Raw genomic sequence first — 23,951 nt, forward strand, 5'->3', positions numbered from 1 at the left:
AGACCCTTAGTGAAATGTGTTAAATGAGTCTCTGTTATTCGTTCAACAACCCCCAACATCTTGCACTCAAATCTATTTTTTCAACAAATGAATGAAATTCTCTGCCACATACAACTCATAACACTTGGCATGGCAGAGGTTTATAAAACCTCGTGTTCAGCCCTCAAGTCTAGAAACAATTCTACAAGGTAGAATGCGGTGAGGTGTTCCAGCATCTTCCACTGAAGCAGTCAGCGAAACTGAAACCAGGGTACCCACCAAAGGGTCCCCTCATCTCATTGGTACAGCAGACCAGATGCCAAGGCATTCTCAGAAGGCTCCATGCTCTTGCCAGGAAAGGTCACCCAAGCTTAGGATATAAATAATAATTTGACCAAGACCTTACCTTGATAGCCTCACCCACATATTTCACTTGATCTGGACCTTTCAGTAACATATGCATCCTGGAAGAAGGCAGTGTGTTCCCATCTAATGCCAACGAAGGGAGGGTGGGTGGTCCCGGTCTGACGAGCTCGAATCACAAGCCCCTTCAGCCTATTTAGGCCTGGCCTGGGAAGCTCGTCCTGGCTCCCTCATCGGAATAACACAGTTTACTACAAATTTGTTTGAAATTGGAGAATTTACTTTCACATACACAGAGATTAGAAAAATACATTCATTTTATTTTAGAAAAATGCAGACCAATGTAAGCTTATCATCAACTGGCCTCTTAAGAGTCACAGAATTCACGGGAAACAAGTTCTGGAGACCAGGTGCCTGCCTCTGCCTCTCCAAACAGGCCTGCATCCAGCAGAGGATGTGCTTCAGGGCTGCTCCTCAGAGAGCAGGGAGGTTAGCTACAGAGGCCATTCACATGTAAATGTCCAGTGGACCAATGCCTGGGAGGAAGATCAAACTCTCTGGGACTGCACACAAGAGTGGGGGTGGATGAGGACAAACTACTATTCTGGTTTTTCTCATTTTCTGCTTGTTAATTTCCCTGTTGGAAGGCGACCTCTTTTCCCTAATCCTCTTTCAACTCACAGGGTTTGATTCCCCTCCAGCTCAACCCTAATCCACCCCATCTCCCAGCTCTTTACTCCTGGGGCACCAGCCCTGGTGGCATCTCTTTCTCCTGCTCCTGGGCCAGAATCTGCTAGAGTCAGGGCCTATCTTCCATGAGAGGGCTTGGGAGGCTGAGGAGAGGTGAGTCCAGGCAGTGACTGTAGTGGTTTGCTACTGAATTCTTGCTTGCTGTCCTGATCTCTTTACCTAAAGAGTCAAAAGGAAGAACTGCTTTAAATTGTCCCTCCTCCTCAAGCCCATCTGTCACCCAGCTGAGATCAAGTTTCTCAGGGAAGGAAGAAAAAAGACTCCCTGTTTCTCCAGGCCCCCCTCCTCATCCCCATATTGCTACATAAGACTCAGGGCTGGTGTGCATAACAGTTTGGAAGCCCAGATGACAGGAAAGAGACAGCCTCTCAAACAATCATACCTGGTAGGTCCTGGGACTGCAACTCTCTTGGGGGGCTGCAGACTGCTGCGAGTGGCACCAGGGATAGGAAGATTTGGTCGCTGGGAAATGGGAACTTGATGGGGGTTGACAAAAGAAATGAGTTAGCAAAGAGTTCACGTGACCTTCTCAGAGTGAGCTTCTTCCCACCCAAGGTAAAAAACATAGGGTATTTGAAAACCATTGTTCAAACTCTTTCCCCGGGCCCACATCCTCTCTTTTACTTAGGTCTCCCCATCTTCAAATTGAGTGGTAATGAAGATGGAAGAAGTGGTCACTGGTCCCAGCACTGCGAGGGTGCATTCAAGCTGGGCAAGAGTAAGCATTCTTCCTCCTGATTTCCAACTGTTATGTCCACTCTTCCTCACCTCTGTGCCCTGCAGCGCTTGGTCGTGGAAGTCCTTTCCGAGCTGGCAGAGAAGCTGGAGGCAGGGCACCTTTGCTGGGTGGTACACTCCGGCTGGTGAGTGGCATTCGGCTGGCAGGCCTGGGGATGGCCGAGGGAACAGGCAGTCGACTGGAAGGCTTAGCGGCTGCTCCCTGTGGCCGAGAGAGGCGCTGAGAGTTGCTGGTAGAAGGCTGTGGGGCCAAGACTGGTCTGACAGGGGTAGGTGGGCCTGGTGGAAAGGAGTAGAAGAATTAGAGGCTCAGCTCCACATCCTTCCCCCTCCCATTCACCCACAGCTTTGCTGCCCAAGCCTTCTCACTTGCTGTTGTTCTCCCACCGGGCCCTGCTTTGCCCCGGATTGGAGGAGTGGATCGGACAAGAGGAGAAGATGCTGGGCTTTTGGAGGCAGGGAACAGATTGCAAGTGGGTGACTCCTGAAATACAAAGAGAGAAAAAATAGAACTAGAATGGAAAAAGAATCTGTTCTGCTGGCTGTTTGAAAAATAGAGGTGGAGAGTTGCCTACATTCCAGTAAGGAAGGGCAGACGTTAGCTCCCAACGTCATGGTCACCCATACCATTTATCGTGAGCTTATTACAGACTCTACCGAGGTATGTGCAGATACCGTGGTAAGTGCTTTGCTTATGGTATTTTGCTTAATTCCAATAATTCTGAGGTAGAATTTTACTAACCCCGTTTTACCAACAAGGAAACCACTCTATGGCTGTACCAAGTCACGCACTGTGTCTGAGGGCACACAACCAACCCAGACCCTCCAAACTTACCCTCTTCACACTGGAGGGCCTCTTTCCAGATGTTGCCCGAAGAGCCCTGACTGACCCCTTCTTATCGGTGCTCCGGAGTCGGGGTGTCAGGCTGCTTGGGGAGGGGGTGCTCCGAGTCAAAGAACTCACAGTGGGCAGCAGGTCTCGGACGGGACTGTCCTTTAGCACAAAGGTCTCCCGCCGAGGGCTGGGCTTCACCTTGCGAGGCCCCAGGCCCTCGCCTGTGCTCTCCTGCTCCTGCAGGGCACACTGCTCCAGCTGGGCCGCCAGCCGGTTGGCCTCATGGAGAATCTCTTCCAGCTTCTCTGGACTAAGGGGGCCTAAGCTGAGCCTCACCCCCTGGGGGGCTGGGGCCACTGCATTTGGGTCACTTCGATTGGAAAGTCCTCTCCGGAGGGGTTTCTCTGGAGTCACCAACACTGCTATGTCTTCCTCCTCACGACTGAGACAGAAAACAAACCAGGCACCATGCCCACGGAGAAGAGAGCAGGCGACTGTGCAAAGGAGACCAGACACCCCCCCCCCCCCAACACACACACAGAGCCAGGGATTCAACCCCAAACCCTGATGGCCTTGCTGACTGTGTGATGTGGCCTCTAGGTGATGAGACGCCTGGTTCTACGAGGCCTAATAGGCCTTTAGCCCTTATCGACATTGGAAATGATGCCAGGATGAAGGTGCAGCAAATCCACTTACCCTTCTTCTTAACATCCTGACGTCTCATCCCAGCTTATCCGTTTTCCCTTCCCCCAGTAGTGTCACTGAGGCTGTGTCAACAAGTCCCCCAACAGCCGCAGGGCACCCAACCTTGCGTCATTACCAACCCAGACCCCAGGGGCCAATAATTCAGCACTAAGGGGTTAGAGACAAAGAGGGATTGTTGGAGGAAAGCAAGTAGGTTCAGGAGGATGGTACCTGTCGCATGGTGACAGCCCTCCAAAGTCCAAGGTCTCATCCACTATAAACTTTACATCTGCAGGGGAGGAGGGAATGAATGCCAGCCTCAGGTCGCCAACACGGCTCTCAATCGCAGCACCTCATTCTTCCCTTCTTACTTTCCTTACCTTCCTCCAAATCTTCCATGTTCCAGCCGGCAGGAGCACGAGTCAGCTTAGACCTGAGCTGGAGAGGAAATATCCCTTTCTTCAGGTCTCCATCCTGCCCAAGGCTCCCAGCTAGACAGACTCAGGGTGCAAGCCAGGGGGTGGGGATCACGCTGGAGGTAAAGCAAAGGTCCCAGGAGTGGCACCTGCCCCGGTAACTCAGCCGTTTCCTCCGCGGAAGGTGCGGAGAGCGCACCATTCCCCCTCCTCAGGTTGCACTACCGCCCCCCCCACACCCTGGGCTCTCCTCACCGGCGGCGGTCTGCACGCTCTATCTTCTTCCCCGCCACCATCCTCCGGTTCTTCCTCTCCCCAAATCACCTTTCCACTCCCACGGCACCACACCCACACCGCACCTCCAGCCCACCCTCTGTTTTTATTTTCCGCCCCGCCTCACCGCTCGCAGAAGGTGCTTGCTTCCCACCACTTAGTCCCGGCAATCAGCCCCGAGGGGGTGGGGCTCCTTTCGAATCTCTCAGGTTCCACCCACTCCTACCATAGGCGCCCCGTGATTGGCGGATCCCAGCATCCCCTGCCCTCGGGGGCGGGGCGGCGACAGGCAGCCGGGCGGAAGTCTGCAGGAGGGGGCCCTGCGGAGAGCAGCTCTAAGAAAGACTCCATCCGGAGAGCTGAAGCGAGGAGGCCGCGAGCGCGCGCGCGCCCAGGAGACCTCCCTCCGGAGTAGGCGGGGCCTTGTGGCGGGGCGCGAGGGATCTGGCCAATGAATGTAGGTTTCGCGCCCGGCGAGCACCGCCCCCCCGCCTTTCTCCGCCCCCTCCTCCCGCTGGGCGGAGCCTGGGCTCACCGGCCGGGCCTGCGCGCGCCCGCCCTAAGACTAACCCAGCGCTTGAGGAAATTCGTTTGCAGGGGCTCACTCCGTTTGCAAGCACCGCGTTTGCCAGATCTCCTCAGTAGTGATTTTTCCAAGTTGCGGGAGCACCTGGGCATTTATGTTTTAGGTATATGGAGTTTCTCTAAGAAGCACATCTTCCTTCGTCTTTTTAAGCGAGAACATTCGGCACCCGAGGTAGCCCAGGTGTAAAAAAAAAAAAAAAAACAAACCACCACCACAACAGGCTTTTCGGACAGGGAGGTTTGGGTCCAATTCAACCGAGACTCCTCCGTCACGCGGCAGGCGGGCGTGGGTATATCGGAGCCCTGGCTTCCCCGCGGGGCGAGGATTCTGACCTTCAGTCCCGTTCTGCGGCCAGGAGTCACGTTCCGCGGTCGGGGGAACTACCGGTCTCGAGTTTTCTGCCGCGGGCCTCGGGGGCTTTTGAGCGTGTTTGTGACTTGCTACCGCTACCCTAAGAGCCGTGTTTGTAAAATGCTTAAGTCTACTTACTAGAGATTTCCTTTTTGTTCTTTCCCAGGGGTTGCCTGTGATTAGGCTGGGCCACCCGTTACCAGGGCTTCTTCAGAATGTTCCCCCAAAATGAGAAGAATGGCTGGAGAGCTTTAGTCTCCAGAGCTCATGACCATTACTTTGGCTACTTATGGGCTTTCGGGGGGTTCCTTCCTAGTCTTTAGCTGGGACGTTGAGGTGGTGGGGTTTGCCGGCGCGAGCAACAAATGCCCCTGTCAGAAACGCCGCGGCGGGCACAGGGGCCTTGGGATTTAGTGGGGTGCAGAGGGGCAGGGAGGGGTGCGGAGGCCCAGCCCTTGCCGGCTTGCGTGCGGGAGAGCCGAGCGGAGAGGGCTGCCCGGTTTCCGGAGGCTTGCTGGTGAGCGTGGCCCCGCAGTGGCTGGTAGGATCGCGGCTCTGGGGAGGCGGGGGACGGCAGCCAGTAGCTTCCCTCTGTCCAGGCAGGTGGCGGCGAAGGGGGCGGAGGGAGAAGCTGCGCGTGGACTGCGCTCCTGCTTTGCCGAGCAGCCGCCTGAGCCCGCGAGCCGTGCACCTGCTCCTTCACCCAACCTCAGGTGAGTGGCGGAGGCGGTTGTGGCAAATTGGCAGTGAGTTTCTCCTAAGGAGACGCCTCTTCAGTGTCCCGTCAGCAGGGGCGCCTGGGTGGCTCCGTCGGTTCGGCTCAGGTCATGATCTCAGGGTCCTGGGTCGGAGCTCCGAGTTGGGGGGTTCCTGCTCAGCAGGGAGTCTGCTTCTCCCCCTCCCTCTGCCTCTCCCCTCGCTCACGCTCTCTCAGTCTCTCTCTCTCAAATAAGTAAAATCTTAAAAAAAAATTCCTGTCACCAAATTACGATTTTGAAAGCTGTTGCAGTACCAGAAGACAAGCAACCGAACTACTTTCTCCTCCATCAAAATAACAAAAGCAGAAAATAGAGATTTCAGGCACAGGAGTTCTTAGCCTAAGGCCACTACTCTGGGAATTGTTTGCCAATGTTAACTCAACCCCAAAATGATATATATGAACAGATGTTTAAGATTTTGGATAAATAGTGAATAAATGAGTTAACAAAGAGAACACCCCCCCCCCAGGCACGTGGTAGGCCTTAGTTCAGAAGGAACTCCATAGCGTTGAACGCATAAATGATAAAACTAAGGGTTCCAGGGCAGTCCTTCCTGAATGTGGAAAGATTAACTGTGACTGGAAGTCTTGTTCAGCGTGAAGATTTTATTCCTTCACCATGAAGGTTCAGAATATAGGAACTGTAAGGGATGACCCTTGAGTACTTCAACAGACAGCAGTGGCATGGGGCTGTGGGCTGAGGCCAGAGGTCTAACTGATCCTTAGGGCATCATAGCTGGGAGTATTCCACTCCTTCCTGACCTAGGCCCTGCTTCAGCTGGAGGGAGGCCTCTTGGCCATTGCATATATGACTAGCTGGCTCTGGAATCTGGGCCCCCTCTCCTCCCAACTCAGCATTCTCAGCAAGGGCATTAGACCCTACACATAATTTATGTGGCTACTTTCTCAATTTTCCCAAGATGCTACATAACTAGTAACGTTCTGAATGCATGGAAGTTAATTTATGACATACAATGGATGCCTTGGGGGGCACTGGGGCTTAATTCTCACAGTGCTCCAGTCAAGAAAGGCTGGAATAGATACTTTGCCTCAACTGAAAATAGACCTTTGGTGTGAACAGAAAAGCCCTCTCACTCTTCTCAGCCAAAACACCCCCCCCCCCAAAGCCTTGCTTAAGATTTCCTGCCTCCTAGAAATCTTTTCTTTCTTAAACCCATGATCCCAACCCAGACCCACTACAGTGAGGGTCACTGGGTGAAAGAGAGGAGAGGAAAGAGGCAAGGCTTGAAGTCAGACAGACCTGGTTCAGATCCTAGCTCTGCTACTACCAGCTGCATGACTTGGAGCAATTTATAAACTTCAATTGCCTCTTTGAAAAATGAAGATTAAAAGAGAGTATCTGATGCAGAGAAGGCTGTTTCAGTTACATATTACTGTGTAACAGACCATCTCATATTTCGTGGCTTGAAAGAACAGCAACCACTTCGTCTCATGATTTTACAATTTGGGCAGGCTTGTGCAAGGACCACCTGTCTCTGCTCCACAGGGAGTAGATTGGGCTTGACGAGGGCTGAAGGGTCTCAGGTGGCCACACATATCTAGGGCTGCGATGTGGGCTGTCAGCTGGGATGCTTGGTGGTCCTGCATGTGGCCTCTCATAATTCAGTAATCTGTCCTGAGCTTCTTTACATGGGAGCTGACTTCCAGAAGCAAAAGCAGAAACTACAAGACTTCTTGAGGTCTAGGCCCAGACTGACACATCACCTCCACTATATTCTTTTGGTTAAAGCAGGTCACATGGTCAGCCAAGGTTTAAGGGGAGGGGAAACAGACTCCAGCTCTTGGTGGGAAGAGCGCCATGCCCACCCTAGCTAGGATGGGAGGAATTGTTGCTGTCTTTTGCAGATTCCATCACAGAATGCCTTTAATATCTTGTTATAAGAATGAAAACAAGCATGCAGGCAAGGGCACCTCACCTTTATTCTTTCCCCAGGGCTTAATGAGACTGCTCCAATTTCTTTCGTATCTCCCAGCCCTCAAGTCTTAGTGCTCTGTCTTTAATTAGCTACGTACACGTGCTTGTGTTCTGCTGCCTGCGTCTCTGTGATGCATGTGCATGCTGTTTTCCAACTTACGCTGGAAAGCGCGGAGAGGAAGAGAGCAAGTCATGTTCAGCATCTCTTTCAGCACCAGGCACTGGAAAGAGTTGAATTCAGCTCTGTCATAGACTCTAGACAAAAGGACAGTGTTAGAAACCTCTGTGGAAGAGAACGCGGATATGAGGAGAGAGAGGGGTCTGAGGGTCTGCAGATTCCATACAGTCTGGCTAAAGAATTCCAACTTTCTAAATGTTTTTCCCATAGAGAAAGACTCAAACAGATGGACACTTAGGCAGAAGATCCACACATTTATTTAGATTAGTCCAAACCAGACGCTGCCCCGGAGCTCCTTAAGAACACAGTCTCGCCACAGTCAGGCTTCCTGGAGGCACAGAAAAGAAAGGGTGTGTTGTGGCTGTAACAGCAAATGACCAGTGCACATCCAGGATGCTGAGGCTATCCTCCTCACGGCCCTAGGTCCTGTGCTGTCACCTTTCCACTTACCCTGCTTTGTTGCTGCGTGCCGGCTGAGAGAGAGAGAGCAGAGCAAGGCTAACCCCAATGTAACATTAACCCAGAGAAGGAACTGAGGGGTGGCCAGAGAACTGTCTGCAAGCCAACTGGCAGAGAGAACTCTCCTGAGAAGTCTGTGCTTTTAATGCATCCCTGAGGGTTTTTCTTTGCTCTATATCAACGATGGACTCGAATGGCTTCTGGGGTGGTATTCGTCCTCAATTTTCATCAGTCAGGAACTGTAAGTCCAAGGAGACATTGGGAACCACTTCTCCTTAATTCTCCCACGAGCTGCTTTTTCACTCCACTTATCAGTTCATACATAGCATTTCTACCGTGAGTGATTTAGAACCTGAAGGAGCTATCCCATTTTAAACGATGATCTGAGTTGCCCTTTGTCAGTAATGTGCTGCTTGGGACCACATACTCACGTGTTCGATTATTATTGACATGATGATAATGGTGGTTTCTTCTCTCAGAAGGGAAGGAATCCATAAACTTCAAAGACAAGCAAACTAATCTGTTTCTCACCGTGCTGCTGATACTGAGGTAGAAACAGTGGACAGGAGCAGCTTCCTGTCTCTCCGTGCTGCCGCCACTTACCGGTGGTGACCCGCATCCATCCTCCATTCCTGATTGTTCCCTTGATGCCTTTTCTTATAGCACCTGCCCGCCTCCCTCCCACAGAACTTGCTTAAAGTAAGGTAGATGCTGTCATTCCTTTTCAGAGGACCATTAGGTTTAATACCCATCATCAACTTGAGTACAGATAGATAGAGGATGTGACAAAAGTAGTACCATCTATGATAAATTACTTCCACGGAGATGAGAGTAGTAGCTTACCAAAAAAAAAGTGGTTAAAAGGAAAGTAGTCACCAGTGACTGCATGGTTGAAAGGCTCAGGACATATCTGTCCCAGACTCAACACTAGCCATAAACATAACTTACTCCATTCAGAACCACAGGACCTCTTTCCTTACCTTTGTCAGAGTTGCACTAATCCTCTTGGGGAGCCTCAGTGAGGAGCTGCAAGAATTCAGACATTTCTCAGAGTTAACATCTCAGAAATCTCTGGGAAGCTTTCTTGTGGAGCACTGGGAAGGGATATACTTCTCGGGTCTTTCCAGAGTCCATGGTGCTAATTAGGAGTCTCCGCAGGGGAAATAATAGGGCATGTGACGGCCTGTTCATTCCTGATGCATGCTGTGCACACTTAGAGAGTGCCCACTGGGTGTCAGAAACTGGGCTTGATGCCGGTGGTGGGGGGAGGTGTGGACAAAGGCACGTCAGACTGACCCCGCCCTCACAGTGCTCTTGGTTTAATGGAGAAGCAGATCGGTAAATAGGCACTATGCAACAATACGCTACATGCAGTGGCAGAGATCCAAACAAGGTGACGGGAATGCATGGGTGAATGAATACTTTAAAAGAGGTAGAGAGGATGTGCAATTCTCCCTTTTAACATACCAGAAGGGCAAGTGCTCTGGTTTGTTTAAAAGCCTAACAGACAGCTGCAACTTTCCTGGACTGAGTCAAAGACTGCGGTTTCAAGACAAATGATCTGAGTGAAGGCCAGGGGGCTTGGGCTCTTTCCGCTACAGTGCCGACTCATCCCTTAAGCAGTGCTGGGACTCTTGGGTACAGCGATAATCGCCCTGCGCTTCAGGTTTCTCCTTTGCAGAATGGAACTAGCCATTCTGTATTACAGAGTTATTTTGGAGAGGAATAAGATACTGGGTAATAAACACGGCTCTTCAAATCCATCCTGATGATGACAGTGCCGAGAGCACCTGCAGGGGGAGCCAGCCAAGCCCTGTTCCCTGCAGGCTTGTGGCTCCATCCCTGAATTGTCCCCCTGTGGAGAGAGGGGATGAGTTCTGCCCTTACCTTTCACATCCACCCGACAGTCCACAGACGCCTCCCCCAGGGGGTTAACCGCCTTGCAGGTGTAGATGCCCCCGTCAAAGGGACCAGGCTTGCGGATTTCTAAAGAGCAGATTCCCAGGTAACTGAGAGCTCTATACTTGGGGTTGCCTTGGATATCCATCTTGTTCTTCAGCCAGATGATCTTTGGCTGCAAGATAAAGATGGGGAGGGGGGGCAGCACGGGAGTGGTGAGAACCAGTTGTTCTTTCTGTGCTCAATCCCGGACTCTTCGCCTGCAAGGCTTAGGGACACACCGGCCAGAGAAGCCGGAGGAGTAGGGTGCCTTAAGAACAGGTGGTACGGGATCGAGAAGAGATAATGGTCTTCTAGAAAGCTCCCCATTCCTTACATGTGGGGAGGGGTTCCCTTTCCAGTACCCTCAGAAGCCTCCTAAGCTCCTTCTGTTGGTTTAAGAGAGCACCTGAAACCTTGCCTTGTTCAAGTATTCCAGACTAGAAAAAAGGTGGGACCTTCTGTCCCATTCTGTGCAAGCAGCTCCGTCATGGATCCTAAGTATTGCCTCTTTTTTGTATATACATTGTTGAATTTGAATCATTCATATTCTGTTCCCACTGTTGCCTTGGGACTCACTGTTGTCCCCTCTGGTTAGAAAGTAGTTTCTAGAGTGAGCTTATTGACATTCTCTTTCTTTTTTTTTTTTTTTTTTTTAAAGATTTTATTTATTTATGTGACAGAGAGACAGCCAGCGAGAGAGGGAACACAGCAGGGGGAGTGGGAGAGGAAGAAGCAGGCTCATAGCAAAGGAGCCCGATGTGGGACTCGATCCCGGTACGCCAGGATCACGCCCTGAGCCGAAGGCAGACGCCTTAACGACTGCGCTACCCAGGCGCCCCGACATTCTCTTTCTGAGATGTTATCTCCATGGGGTCTGGCCCAGGACTTCTATGCGAAAGGAACTTGGTAAAGTCGTTAGTGATCTTGTATATGGTATAGTGTACAGAAGTACAGTGGCTAGATTGGAAATAGACTTGCTCAGGGTTGTGGCCTCAACTCTAGACAGCTGGCATGCAGATGGCTCGGAACAGGTGAGGCATAGCGGGTGACTAAGGGGAAACCAGGGAGACTCCATCACCTCTGCTGGAGGGACAACTTGAAGCTCAGCCCAACTGCCAGAGGATCAGTATGTGACATCTTCATACACAAGGAACAGACGCGAAAAAGGAAACTGGAAACATCCTGCACATCGGCCTGCCTTGGACTCTGCGTGTCCTGACTGTGCATAACCCGCCTCACCTGCTGTGGGACGGGCAGATGGTGGTGATGGGAACAACGGTGTGGTTAGAATGCACTTCCACACAGTGGGGGTTAAGGCAGGAGCAGGGAGCAGCGCAGTGTGGCCAGCCCGCGGAACTCCGCTCACCTTGGGAGAGCCACGGACGCAGCAGAAGAGCTGGGTGTCATAGCCGGTGACCGTGGTGCAGTCTGCCAAAGGGTGGGTGAACTTTGGGGCTTCAGAGAAATCTCGCTGCGCAAACCCCTCAGTCTTGCAAACAGTCGCTGAGGGGACCAAAGGGCCAATGACGTAGTGCCCGAGATCCCCACCCCTCTTCAACTCTTCAGCCTCAACACTTCCCAGCTCCCGGGCCCCGGGCCGTACCTGCTTTCTGGATGTGGGCAAGGTCAGCAGTGATGGGGGCTGTCTCACTGAGCCCACACTGGTTCTCAGCAAAGACTCGAAATGCGTAGGAGTTGCCCACGATGAGGTTGGAGACCGTGAAGCTGGTGCGGTGATAACGCTCCAGCACCGTGAACCACAGCTTTGGGGTCCCAGAATGCCATGAATGAGACCCCTGTTCTGTGAACTCACTCCACCTCAGCCCACTGCATGGAGTTACCAGAGCCCCATTCCAGAATGCGTTAATCCTGTCTCCCCACTCCCTCCCAGCTGGGCCTCACCCCAGATTTTGTGTCAGCCTTCTGCACGGTGTATCCCAGGAGTGCCGCGTTGCCCGTGTCTTGGGGAGGTGTCCACTCCAGAGTAGCACTGGAGCCCCAAACGTCCACCAACTTGATACTCTGAGGAGGACCTGGCCTCTCTGAAAGGGCCAATCATGGCAGTGGGCATGGGACAACTCACATATGTATGGAAATCACTTCGGGAGTGCCTTTCCCCTTCTCTGCTCAGCTACGCCTCCCCTCACCCACCACTGTGCCCTACCCTTGCTGTGGGGAGTCACCCCGGCTTCCCCAGCTCTCTGCGATGGCTCCTCTTTAGCCTGGAGAGGGAGCCCCTGAGGACCACCTCTCTCCCACTCCCCACACTGTACCAATCACCAGGATGTCAATGGTGGCAGTGGCTTCCAGCTCTCCCAGCTGCACACTGAGCTGGTAGCGACCCGAGTCAGCACGTTGGGCTTCTCGGATGAAGAGGATGGAGTCCTGCTCCCCATTCCGCACACTCACACGGCTGGCATCCAAGGCACAGCCGTCATGTTTCCAGGTGGCTCGAGGTTTGGGTTTGCCCTAAGAAATGGGAATAGGCTGTAAGTAACCCTGAGATGCCTCGTGACCCCCCCTGCTGCAGTGGGGGGGGGTGTTTCAGAGCCACCCCAGGTCCACATGGTGACTTGACTTGAATTGCAAATGCCTGGAGTTAGAATTTGGTGGACTGTCCCAGGGGACTCGCATCTTTCATCAACAGCCTAAGGATCATGGGGGAATGATGGGGTTTGGCTTTGAGTTTCCCACCCTCTGAGAGTTCAGGTCACCTGAGGCAGCTGGGGGCAACAATAGCTGCCTAAACTCCCAAGAGCCCTCCGAAACGAGAGCTCCCAGACCTCTGCCGACCGAAGGACATAGGTTAGCCTCAGCTCGTCACATGGGGCACAACCCAAACTCCATCTCAGGAGTGAAGATGAAAGGGTCATTCTGCCTCAGACTTCTGGTGACATGGCCCCCTCCATTCCAGGCCAGGATGACTGCCCCAGTGCCAGCAAGACTCTTAGTATCTGTTTCCAAATCAAAACCCTGGCCTGGTCCCAGCGTGGGGCCAGCATGGACCCAGCGTGGGGCCAGCATGATCACCTGGAATGGGATTAGTAGGTTCACAGTGTCTCCAACCTTGCAGATATAGGTCTGCCTCAGGGTCCGTGGTAGCCAGATCTTGGGGTGCTCTGAGTGATGGAAGGAAAGAGAACAGTGGGTGGTGAGCCTCCTGTGGTGGGAGAGGCAGAGCTCAGAGGAAGTGGACACCGCATCTGGCTCTACTCCATGGGCAGATGACCCAGGTGCTCACCAAATCCACCCTTTCCTAGGGAATGGAAAGATTGCTCCCATCAGCTCGCTGGGATTTAGGGAAGAGTGATTGGCTGAAAGATCCCCTTGAGAGCATTCAAGTCTTGGCAGAAAGCACTGGAGTGTGAGCCTGATGCTTGCTTCTTTTAATTTGTAACTCTCAACTACTGACTTTTCATCAACTGAGATTTCTTTTTCTGTTTGTGCACAGACTGGTTTAGCCCGTGTGGTTGGTCTCTGTACACCTTTCCTACATTTATCCTTAACAACACACCTTTTATCAAAGCCACTTTCAATGTTAGTCTTGACCTCCAAGTGTCAGCCCTGCTTCCCAGCTTGATGCCAAACTTGAGGAGAAAGCTTTCCACTCTGCGGCAGAGTCACACTCTGGACCCACTAGGGCAGCACTGACGTCACTGCACAGGGAGCTGGCACCTGAGGCCCTTCCTCTGCACACTGCCCCGCTCGGGCACCCGCGCAGGGCTCTTCCAGTTCATGAAGGATCACTTTGTACGAACAGAATCTGGGAAAGACTAAGTCCACTGCTCACTAGTCCTTGATCTCCCAGGTGTGTTCCAGTGAGAAGAGGGATTAGTTCCTGTCCCTTGGCTTCCAGGATGGGGGCAGGAGATGCTCAGGAGAGTGCTGAGTGTAAGGTGTGGAGGCTGACCAGGTGTGACCTCTCTCCGCGCAGGGAGCCTCGGGCTGCCTTGGCTGAGAAAGTGCCAACATCCCACCTGGGTTCCCTTGGGAGCCCGGCTGAGGCTACACCATTTTCCTGCTTTCTAGGGCTCCGCTCTCCTCTCCTCGGGTAGAGGTGGTCCCCTGCTGCTGTTGTCTCAAGTGGACTGTGATACCGCCTCAGGTCTCACCAACTCCCTGGCCTCTCCCCACGATTCACTCGAGCAGTTGTCAAAACTGCGCTCAGTTCAGCTATGGCAAACAGCACAGCGGTCTGACAGAGGATTCCAAACTTTCCGATTAACATTTCCCTGCAGATATGTTCCTGAGCATTCTATTGCAGGGTATGTGTGTTTACTTATTAGTTGGACTGTTTAAATATGTACATTATACAATGCAAACTTTAGAATGGTGAAATTTAAAATAAATAGAGTTTCCACTATGTTCTTCCTACACCTCAGTTTGTAGCCCACTGTTTCGAGGAACTTCCCTCCCACGGTCTGCCCCATCACCGTCTCGAGATCACTTTTTGCCTTTGTAAATGTATATAAACACGGCTACTCAGCGCACACTGTCCACTGTATTGATCTAGCTTCCTTTTTCACGGTGTGGCTTACGCCTCCCCCTGGGCGGTGCAGTCTTGGACGGCACCTCACCCCGGCCCCTGGCAAGAGCATGGGTCTCAGCGCTGAGCGGCTGTCCTGCCCGGACTGCTCAGGGCCCGACGCCTCGGTAAGAACAGCGCAGCGGCCGAGCCCCAGGCCCTGAACGACACTGCTCTGCTTGCCCTCTGTTCGACTTGGGCCGTTTGGAAGGGGGTGGGGCATGAAAAACAGAAGAAGTGTTTGTGCGGTGTGTTCCTCTCCTGTGGCCGTCTTGGCGAGCAACCAAGGAGCTGAGAACAAGCGGATATGACTTAAGGGTTTTCTGAAAAAAGAGGGCGGCGATTGAAAAGGAGGGTCAAACCTCATCTTGTTGGGCTTGGTTCGCCACTGCTGGGTGGGGAAATAGCCCTTCACACTTGCTGGAGAGAAGCCGGCTCTGCTGTCCCCTGCTCTGCCCGCTTGACGCAGAAGGACCTGGATGAGCACCCGGAACAGGAAGACAGGAGGGAAAGGGCTCGGGGGGAGAAACACACTTGTGAAGTTAGGCTGCCTCCCCATCTAGAAGCGTACGCCTGAAGGACCCGTTCTCTGAGCTCGGCGTATCTGCCCGCTTGCGGGCCCTCCACTGTCCACTGGGGCCTGGGCACCACAGTCAGGGCCCTGGCGGTGATCTCGCCCTTAGGAGAAGGAGGCAGAGAAGGGAAGGCAGAGGGCTACCCTCAAGAATTGGACAGGTCGGGGTGAGGAAAGGAGCCCAGGTCGTCACGCCTGGAAGATGCGCTGTCTGAGCCCTGCTCGGAACTCGGGGGGGGGGGGGGCGGGGAAATGGGCTTTTCTATAGATGGGTGCAAGCTGACTCGTATCTTTGTGCCCATTTAGTGTTTCTTGTGTTGCTTGGACAACTACCTTGGAAGATGTTAGCGTTGTTTCACCTGAGCTGAAGAGAATGAGTAAAGAAACAGGTTTATGTGGAACATAAATGAAGATGTTGGCATTAGGAGGATGAGCAGAATGGCCCTGAGATCCAGAGGGGATCCCGGTGGGGGCAGAGAGACGGAGGAGGAGGGCTGACAGCTAGATGGCAGTCTTTTCCTCCTTGGGGGGCTCCCCTGCCAGTTCTTTGCTTGCACGTGGGCTTCCCTGACAAGATGATGAACTGCCAGGGGGCAAATTTACGGTATCGGAACGTTGTGAGTCTGAGGATTAGCAGGTGAGGATTCTGCTCTCGAAGGCTCCCAGACCCCAGTGCGGGGAAAGAGGATGGGCTTGAGGCCAAAGCAGCTGACAGGGGGCAGGAGGTGGCAGGAGAGCGCTTGGCAGCTGCGGGTGCCCGGGCAGCAGAATGCTCTTTCCCGGCTCCGCCCAGGCCCTCCCACGTGCCCGAGCAAGCGTGCAGTCCGCCCCTTCGCTAAGAATGTTCATCAGAGGCCTCATTTGGGGCACCTCTTTTCACACATCTGTGGTCAAGAGAGGTGTTAATTGTACTGACCTTGGGGAAATGTGGCTCTTCCCTGATGCCCAAGGTCTTTCTGCTCCTCGGATGCCAGGACGGATGTGAACCAAAGACTGTTCCCTACGTCACAGCCTAGGTTTTCTGAGATCGGGTTTGGGACAGCTATAGCGTGGTTTCTTTCATTCATAGAGTCTTGGGGAAAAGGCATTTTGAAGAGTCCTTTGAGAGACATTGGCTTCTGAGCTGTCTTTCTCTCAGACAGAATGCTGTCTAATTCTTTCTTGAAAATTAGCAGAGAAGGAGACTACTACTTAAAGGCCAAAGATCTTGACTCCTCTGGATTAGAAAATTCCTCTTAATTCTACCCTAATTTCATCCTATTGAAGTTTATGCCCATTTCCTTATTCTGTGCTCATGGGAAATAAGTGTTCATATTCTATCAATATTTCCCTTCACACCATTAAAGACTTTCCTCCAGCAATTTCTTAAGGGCCATGTAGTTCATGTTGATGTTATTACTTCTGTCCTGGAGCGTGAAGGAACAAGACAGACACATTGAAAGAATGAAGGGTGTGTGTGTGCACACGTGCACCTATGTGTGAGATAAAGAGTGTGTGCACGTGTGCGACAGTGTGTGCATGGACGTGGGTAAGTGTGTGAGACTGGGAGCATATGTGTGTGTGTGCATGCATGTGCCTGTGTGAGTGAATGGCTCCCTAAAAAGAGCAAATGCACAAGCAAGCTATGGCTTTGAGACAGGATGTGGCCTTGGCCTTATCAGAAACTTGTCTGGAGGGGCGCCTGAGTGGCTCAGTCAGTTAAACGTCTGCCTGCGGCTCAGGTCATGATCCCAGGGTCCTGGAATCGAGTTCCGCTTCAGGCTCCCTGCTCAGTGGGGAGTCTGTTTCTCCCCCCTCTCTCTGCTTGTGCACGCTCTCTCTCTCTCTCAAAAATAAATAATCTTAAAAAAATTAAAAAAAAGAAACTTGTCTGGAGGAGCGTCTTAGGAAAGGTGACTTCCAAAGCACCTTGTGAAGAACTTCAGCTTCTCGAATTCTGTGAGACTAAGGTCAGAAAGAAACAGAAGGATAGAGAAACAGGCAACACTTGTCCGAGATTTGTGGCAGAGCCACAAGAGGGAAGAGGCCTGGGGCCTGGAATTATTGCATGGAGAACTATTTTTAATAGAAATAGAGAAACTTTTTAATAGAAATAAACACCTATTGTTTTTGAGCCTTCAATTCTGAGGCCTGTTTGTTAGATCGACGGGCATTCCCTGACGAGCACAGTCTCTGCCCCTAGAGTTCTGTTCTCCAGCTCTGCTTCTCCAGCACCAGCGATCCTATGGCACCATGGAGACCTCTGATCCACGCCTTCCCACCCCTGCACTCCCTGTCACCCTCTAGGTTACCACTCTTTTTCCCACCCAGCTTACAGTCCGGTAGGTACACTCCCTTATGTACCCACTCAGATCCCTTAATCGCCTGGTCGTCCACTGCGCTCTCCCTGCCATGGCCGACCTCAGTTAAATGCTTTCCAGCCACTCAGTGCCCACATCCTCACTGGGGAAAATACAGCAAGGCTGACTGTGAGGTGATGGCCACTAACAGTGACCACTGACTCCCCATGGCCCTCTGGCAGTTCTTCCAGACTTCCTAGGTCCCCTCAGCCTCTTATTCTCCTGGGTGACAACTGCACACCTTCCACGTCTAAAACCTCCATACCCTCTCCCTCATCCTCATGCTCAGTGGATGACCTTGCTAGTGTCTCAGGCCTTCCTATAGCCTATTCTTAACTCAGCAGTCAGAAAAAGCCTTAAAACCTATACCTGATCATGTCAGTTTTCACTTAAAACCTTGGCCAGGTTGCCCATCGGTCTCAGAGTCAAACTGGTCTTCAAAATGTCTTCCTCTCTGCCCTCAAACCTACCATTCTCTCCCTCAAGCTGCTAGAGGCACAGTGGCCCCAATCCATAGGGCCCACTCCTGCCTCAGGACCTTTGCACTGACTGTTCTCTCTGCATGGAAAACATTCCCCTCAAATATCTGCATGCATTGTTCTCTCATCTCCTTTAAGTTGCTGCTCAAATAGCACCTTATTAACGAGACCATCACTGAATATCCTGTTTAAAATAGCAAACATGTTTCCCACCCCCAGCACTTTCTGTCCTCCTCTGCTTCATTTTCCGGCACATTTCTGACATATTATATATCTTATTTTTTTATTACAATTTATGTATTGTCTATCTCCTTACACTAGAATGGAACCTCCACAAGGGGAGTTATTTTTGCCTTTTTTATTTCTGTAGCAATGCCTGGCACATAATAGGCATAAAAGAAATATTTGTAGAAGGAAGAAAGGGGATAGGAAAGTAGGAGGAAGGAAGAAGGAAGAAATGAAGGAAGGTTGCTCCCAGGCATGGGCCCCAGCTTCCCAAGCCTGGAAGACACAGAACAGTTTGCATCGCAAGGAGATGTAGTTACTCTGAAATCAGTAGATGGGCCCTTCCTCTGGGTCTCAGGGTCCCTCTTCTCCACGCAGGCTGGAGGCCTCTCCCACCCGAGGCTGCTCCGGGCCCCAGTGCCTCTGGGTAGTGCGGTGGGTGGACAGAAATTGTTTCCCGATGCTGGCTGCCTACTGCTGCTGATTTAGCTAGAAAGAAGGCTTTCTTGACTGAAAGCTCAGTGTTGGCCAGTTGCAGTTTATTTTGATGTTGCAGATGAATTTCTGCCTCTGGTGCCTACTCTGTTTCCCAAATGTACACACATGCTCACCGCAGGGCCCCCGTGGGTCCTGCAGCGCTCCCCATAAGGTAGAGGAAGAAAAAGGCCTTGGAACTCACAGGAACTTAGGGCCCATCTAGGCCAGGTCCATGGCACTCTGAAGGACCTGTGAGTGGACTTCAGGGGTTCTCTGAGCTCCCTGAACTTTTTTTTGAGTGTTTTTCCTGGGATAAGATTCCACAGATGTCATCAGACTTTCCTAGGGGTCCATAGCCATCAAAAGGTTATCCTTCAATTTACAGATGAGAAAATGGCAGCCCAGAGACGGGCGCTGACTTGCCTAGGGTCACAGGACAGAGCTAGGACTTGAACTCATGTCTTCTCTAAGCAGATAACAGAATCAAACATACTTTGCCAAGTATCACAAGCAGCGCTGACTATCACTGACCTCTGGGATGCTAACGAGTTGAGCTGCCGATGCTGGTGGCCCTGAGGCCTGCGGCTCTTGAGGCTGCCTGCACTCCCGGTGGCTGGCCAGTGGCTGTCCGGAGCCCATGGCCCACAGCGCCTACTCACAGCCAGAGGGAGGAGCGTGGGTGAGTTGAGATGCCCTCCCCCAGGGTCTTAGAGAGACCAGCCAAGTCGGGAGTCAGCAGTCCTGGCTCTCATTCTCACTCTGTGGCTTACTCCCTGGACGTTTTGGGGAAGAAACTGGTTTTCTGCCTCAAGACCATCCCAGTCTAATGTGCTCACAATAACTTCTGCTACCCCGACCTTCTTTTCAAGGGAGCAAACTCAGCTGGCTCTCTGCCTGTGGCATTCAGACAGCTCCCGAAAACCCAGCGTCTCCCATGAGGATGAGAAGGGGCAGCCAGCTTTCCCTACCCAACCCCATTTATAGGTAGAACCCTCAGTCTTGGCTCCTGACCTGGAAATAGCTTATTATCTATTCACATCTTAGTTTGGCCTCTTCCAAGGCACTTTGGATCCTCTCAACAATCCTTTCAACCGCCCTACTAGGTAGATATTATTAATTACCATTTTACAGAGAGGAAACTGAGCAGTTGCTTGGCTCGTCCAAGGGCACAGAGCTGCCAGAGGTGGCCCTGGGCAGAGTCTAGATCACGTCGTTTTCTCCTACCTTTCCCTACCCTGGGGTTCCAGGAACTTCTTGTTTGCGGTCTTTGCATCCCCTACACTCAAGATGTCAGGGGGCCAAAAGCAGGGACTTTGTGCAGGTAACTGTCTTAAATGTGTGAGGCGCCTGTGGTTCCTTCTGCCGGTTACCGCGCAGGAGAAGGGAAAAGCCCGGCTTCTGTCTTCCATCTCTGGCCGGCCAAGCCAGGCACAGTGGGCGACGCCCCATGTGAACATCACCGAGCTCACAGAGCTGTTAGCTGCAGAGGCCTCCGCCAGGGGCAGCTGGGGAGTGGGCGGCTGGGCCGCTGGCAGGGACACTGGAACTGGAAGGGCCGCCCACCATCTCCTAGCTCAAAAGGGCCTCTTTGCTTAGAGGCTCACAGAGACCACTGCGGAAGGGAGGCCAGTGCTTCTCCTCGATGGGCTCTGCTTCCGTGGAGCTCAGACCCTGAGAGGCCGGGGTTTTCCCTGGGAGCCATTTGGAGGGTTAGGGTTGGTCCTGGACCCACGGCACTGCTGAGCGAGGGGCAGAGTGTCATGCACTGTTTCTTCACCACCCAGCCTCTCGGTTGCTAGAAGCTTTTCATTTCCCCCTTCCAATCCATCCAGACGGCCACCATCTCACCCCTCATTCCCTCCTAGCTGGTATTAGTATATCAGGCCCTCAGTCCCTGGGACAGACATTTTACTGCAGGTGCAAATAGAAACGGATCATTTTTAGTCACTGTAAAGTGCCACAAACACCGTTCACTGACTTCTGAGCTAAAAAGCACAAACCCAGCAGAGACACTTGAGCAGCAAATAAGAATTCACCAAGGAAAGGGGTGGGGGCCCCCACTACTGCTCCTCCATGCTCGGTACCAAGCCCGTGAAGTCATTCGCCTGTGCGCAAACCTAAGGACATGCAGCCGGGTGTTAGGGAGGCCTCCCCAACTCCTACCACCCAGCCCCCCACCCTTCCCAATCCCGTGGGTCACCTTCTATTGGGGACAGGAGCTGGGGAATGGGGCTGCCGGGCTCTTGTTGAGATGAAGCTGGGGGTCCTTCAGCGTCGGCTGGGCTCATTTCTTTCACCTTCAGTGTGGATCCCGAGGCCACCTCCAGAGCCGTGGCTGCCTCCATGCTGGGCCACCCCCAGGCTGGGCTCCAGCGGGAGATTTTCACTGTTGGTGGTGAGGGAGGGGCTAAGCACCTGCTCTCCAGCCTGGCCGCCCGGGGTCCCAGCCACAGGCTTATGTAACTGGCCTGGCCTTCTCCCACCCGGCTCCTCTCAGTAGAAGGGCTGAAGCAGGGACTGGGAAAGAGAGGGAGATCAGACAGCAGCCCAGAATAGCCGCAGGAGGACTGAGGTGACAGCCCTCACACAGCACTGGGGAGGGAGGGGAGGGCTGGAGCTTCGAACAGCTCCCCTGACCGCGCGCACAGATCCCACAATGCGGCCCCGGGCTTAGCAGGCATAGTGGATTCACCGGCACACCCTTAACGGCTCCTTCTCTCTCTGCTCCGTAGTCGGGGAGTTGTAAAGTTGTGCCAACTCGCCCTTTGTGGGGTCCGTCCCCATCCCCTCTGCCTAATCCCCTGGTGGTGGTGGCAGGTAGAGTCCGCGCTCCGGAGCCAGACTACCTGGACTCACTTTTGGCTCCATCACCAGCTAGCTGTGTGACTTGCCACACATGACTGTCTCTCTCGGGTCTGTTTCCTCACCTGTAAAACGGAGAGGCTAATGACCATAGGGTTGTCGTGGGGATTACAAGAGCTAATCTGTGTAAAGCGCTTAGCAGAATGTAGCTGACTAAGTGCTCTGTAAATGCGAGCTATTTTTAAGTCAGGCCGGCATGCGGCCCTCGGAGAGCTCGCTTGTCTCTGAGATAAAGCACCAGCAAAGGGAGAGGCGGCCGCGGTGGAGGGGAGCCAGGGGCATGAGGCCGGAGGACGTGTGTGACTGCTGGCTGGGCTACTCGCTCATGAGCTAGGTGACCCTGAGCCAATCACTTACTCTGAACCTCGGGGCCCTGGGCTCTGAGACCAGGGGTGATGATGCCATCACCGTGTGGAGGAGAAAATGATAAAAGTGGAATAATTGGCCAGACCACCGTGTTAGTTACATACTAAAGTCCTGCATGAGGTCTAGACTTACCAAGCCATCATTCCTCACGTCCTGTACACTGCATCTAAATGGTTCCTATCATACCCTCACTTTACTAGCTCCAGAAACCAGCATCCCCTCCTGTGTGTGTGTGTGTGTGTGTGTGTGTGTGTGTGTGTGTGTGTGTGGAGACGTTACTTTTTAGAGCTTTATGTACCCCAGTAACGTTGAATGGAAAGTACAGAGTTCCCACATACCCCCTCCTCCGCCCCACCACCCTTTTCTTTTATGGAAAAACAAGAGCGTGTTGAATGAACGGGCTCTGTACACTCATTTTCCCCCTTTAGCCCTCAGTTTCGGGCAGAGTTGATAGGATCCCAGGAGCCTGTGCTGTTATGGGGTGTGGAAGCTCCCTTTTGCAACTTGTAGTGGGGCTGAGGGCCAGGACAGCCTGTAGACACGCTTCCGGCCCAGGAACCTGTTTACCAGGAGCTGGGATGGCTGAGGAGGGCGCTACAAGCTTGACCTCTGAGGCCACACTCGTGTGCGTCGGGACTAGCGTGAAGGCCTCTGCCGGTTTCTCTTGCCTGACCAGCCAGAGCCCTTATGAGTACAGAGTCCCCACACCAGGTGGTAGGAAATTGGCCTAGACTTTCAGTCTGAGACCTTTGTTACAATAAAGGTGTAAAAGAAGCAAGTTAAAAATGCAGACTCCTAGGGTCTGTCCATTACAGTCTAATTTAATGGGTCTTGGTGGGGTCCAGGAATCTGCATTTAAAAAAGCAATCTAGGGGCGCCTGGGTGGCACAGCGGTTAAGCGTCTGCCTTCGGCTCAGGGCGTGATCCCGGCGTTCTGGGATCGAGCCCCACATCAGGCTCCTCTGCTGGGAGCCTGCTTCTTCCTCTCCCACTTCCCCTGCTTGTGTTCCCTCTCGCGCTGGCTGTCTCTATCTCTGTCGAATAAATAAATAAAATCTTTAAAAGAAATAAAATTAAAAAAAATAAAAAAGCCATCTAGTGATCCTGGTACGGTAAGTCCTCCGACACTAGATGAGCTAGACTTCCTGAAAATAAAACTACCAGACACGACCTCCTGGGGGAGGAACTCTTCTGCCAGATAGCCAGCTCCTTAAGAGCAACGGCTTCTGCCTTGTGGTCTTCAGATCATGACGTCAGAGTAAGTTTTCATTGGAAATGTCACCCAGGATGGCAGGCTGAGCAGCAGTCTTCAAGGCTCGGCTAAAGGTTCAAGGGAGGTGGACGGGAACCTCTCCTAAAACAAATATTTGGGGAGAAAGGAAAGCTGCAACTCTTTGAAAGGTCCTTGAATTAAATGGATCAGGCAGGACTATGAGCAAGGGCAGCAAGAGAAAATCTAAGAGAGGCGGCTGGGAAGGTATTGAACTTAAGCTTCCCGTGTTGTCATCTGTCAAACCTGCCTGAAGAGACAGCTAATTCGGGACAGTCATTCTATGCTGTTGTGTCCAGAAGGAAGTGGGTAGCAGTCGCACGCTGAGAGGGCGTGTGGGGTAAGAATGGGAAAGCTGGTCCTACAAATACCCATGGGAGGTAGACCTTTAGGGGCATAAAGAACAAGAAAAACTAAGTTTTCCCCCACAACTTATCTAATACCCTCGTGCTACCAGTGTAGTCCCGGCTCTTTACCTGGCTTATTCTCTCATTGCTGGAGTTTGATTTCTGAAGCTAGAAAACTGGGAAATCTGTCATGGTAACAAACTGTAGCTTAGTCATTTCGATAGGTCAGGTAACAAAGTCC

The 23,951-nt window shown here is 52.4% G+C and overlaps 2 protein-coding genes and 1 long non-coding RNA gene across 7 annotated transcripts; 1 reads left to right on the top strand and 2 right to left on the bottom strand.

Annotated features, from left to right (window-relative positions):
* Nucleotides 1–641: 641 nt before the first annotated feature.
* PSRC1 (proline and serine rich coiled-coil 1) lies at nucleotides 642–4,409 on the bottom strand. 5 transcript variants are annotated; one of them, XM_087866152.1, is made up of 8 exons: nucleotides 4,265–4,409; nucleotides 3,730–3,787; nucleotides 3,581–3,638; nucleotides 2,666–3,107; nucleotides 2,171–2,314; nucleotides 1,861–1,979; nucleotides 1,475–1,568; nucleotides 642–1,251 (listed from the first exon to the last, which is right to left on the bottom strand). In XM_087866152.1, the coding sequence occupies exons 1-8, from the start codon at nucleotides 4,295–4,297 to the stop codon at nucleotides 1,216–1,218; spliced, it is 984 nt and encodes a 327-aa protein (XP_087722278.1). In that variant the 5' UTR covers nucleotides 4,298–4,409; the 3' UTR covers nucleotides 642–1,215. The 5 variants fall into 5 exon arrangements, with proteins under 5 accessions (XP_087722278.1, XP_045657545.1, XP_045657546.1 ...); XM_045801589.2 differs by having other exon boundaries at nucleotides 1,861–2,109; nucleotides 2,200–2,314; nucleotides 4,265–4,404; XM_045801590.2 differs by having other exon boundaries at nucleotides 1,861–2,109; nucleotides 2,200–2,314; nucleotides 4,166–4,295.
* A 181-nt stretch (nucleotides 4,410–4,590) lies between these two features.
* Nucleotides 4,591–11,856, top strand: LOC123795116 (uncharacterized). Its single transcript, XR_006780339.2, has 3 exons — nucleotides 4,591–4,727; nucleotides 5,575–5,688; nucleotides 10,905–11,856. It is a non-coding gene; the product is annotated as an uncharacterized LOC123795116 (long non-coding RNA).
* MYBPHL (myosin binding protein H like) lies at nucleotides 8,090–23,814 on the bottom strand. The gene is made up of 8 exons (XM_087866153.1): nucleotides 21,066–23,814; nucleotides 13,277–13,365; nucleotides 12,520–12,715; nucleotides 12,149–12,288; nucleotides 11,850–12,042; nucleotides 11,613–11,749; nucleotides 10,193–10,379; nucleotides 8,090–9,331 (listed from the first exon to the last, which is right to left on the bottom strand). The coding sequence occupies exons 1-8, from the start codon at nucleotides 21,208–21,210 to the stop codon at nucleotides 9,321–9,323; spliced, it is 1,098 nt and encodes a 365-aa protein (XP_087722279.1). The 5' UTR covers nucleotides 21,211–23,814; the 3' UTR covers nucleotides 8,090–9,320.
* Nucleotides 23,815–23,951: the final 137 nt, after the last annotated feature.

This window comes from Ursus americanus, chromosome 12 (genome assembly GCF_024610735.1).
Source record: "Ursus americanus isolate L20-20 chromosome 12, mUrsAme1.1.p, whole genome shotgun sequence".
Classification (NCBI taxonomy): Eukaryota; Metazoa; Chordata; class Mammalia; order Carnivora; family Ursidae; genus Ursus; species Ursus americanus.

Excerpts from the sequence above, each read along its gene's own strand:
- MYBPHL (XM_087866153.1), bottom strand. The coding sequence starts at position 21,210 with ATGGAGGCAGCCACGGCTCTGGAGGTGGCCTCGGGATCCACACTGAAG. Across the intron at positions 12,043-12,148 it reads AGGCTGACACAAAATCTGGG|GGGTCTCATTCATGGCATTC; the intron begins GTGAGGCCCAGC and ends TTCACAGAACAG. Across the intron at positions 11,750-11,849 it reads TGCCCACATCCAGAAAGCAG|CGACTGTTTGCAAGACTGAG; the intron begins GTACGGCCCGGG and ends TGGTCCCCTCAG.
- PSRC1 (XM_045801589.2), bottom strand. The coding sequence starts at position 4,297 with ATGCTGGGATCCGCCAATCACGGGGCGCCTATG. Across the intron at positions 2,110-2,199 it reads CGGTGGGAGAACAACAGCAA|GCCCACCTACCCCTGTCAGA; the intron begins GTGAGAAGGCTT and ends CCTTTCCACCAG. Across the intron at positions 1,569-1,860 it reads AAGCGCTGCAGGGCACAGAG|TTCCCATTTCCCAGCGACCA; the intron begins GTGAGGAAGAGT and ends ACCCCCATCAAG.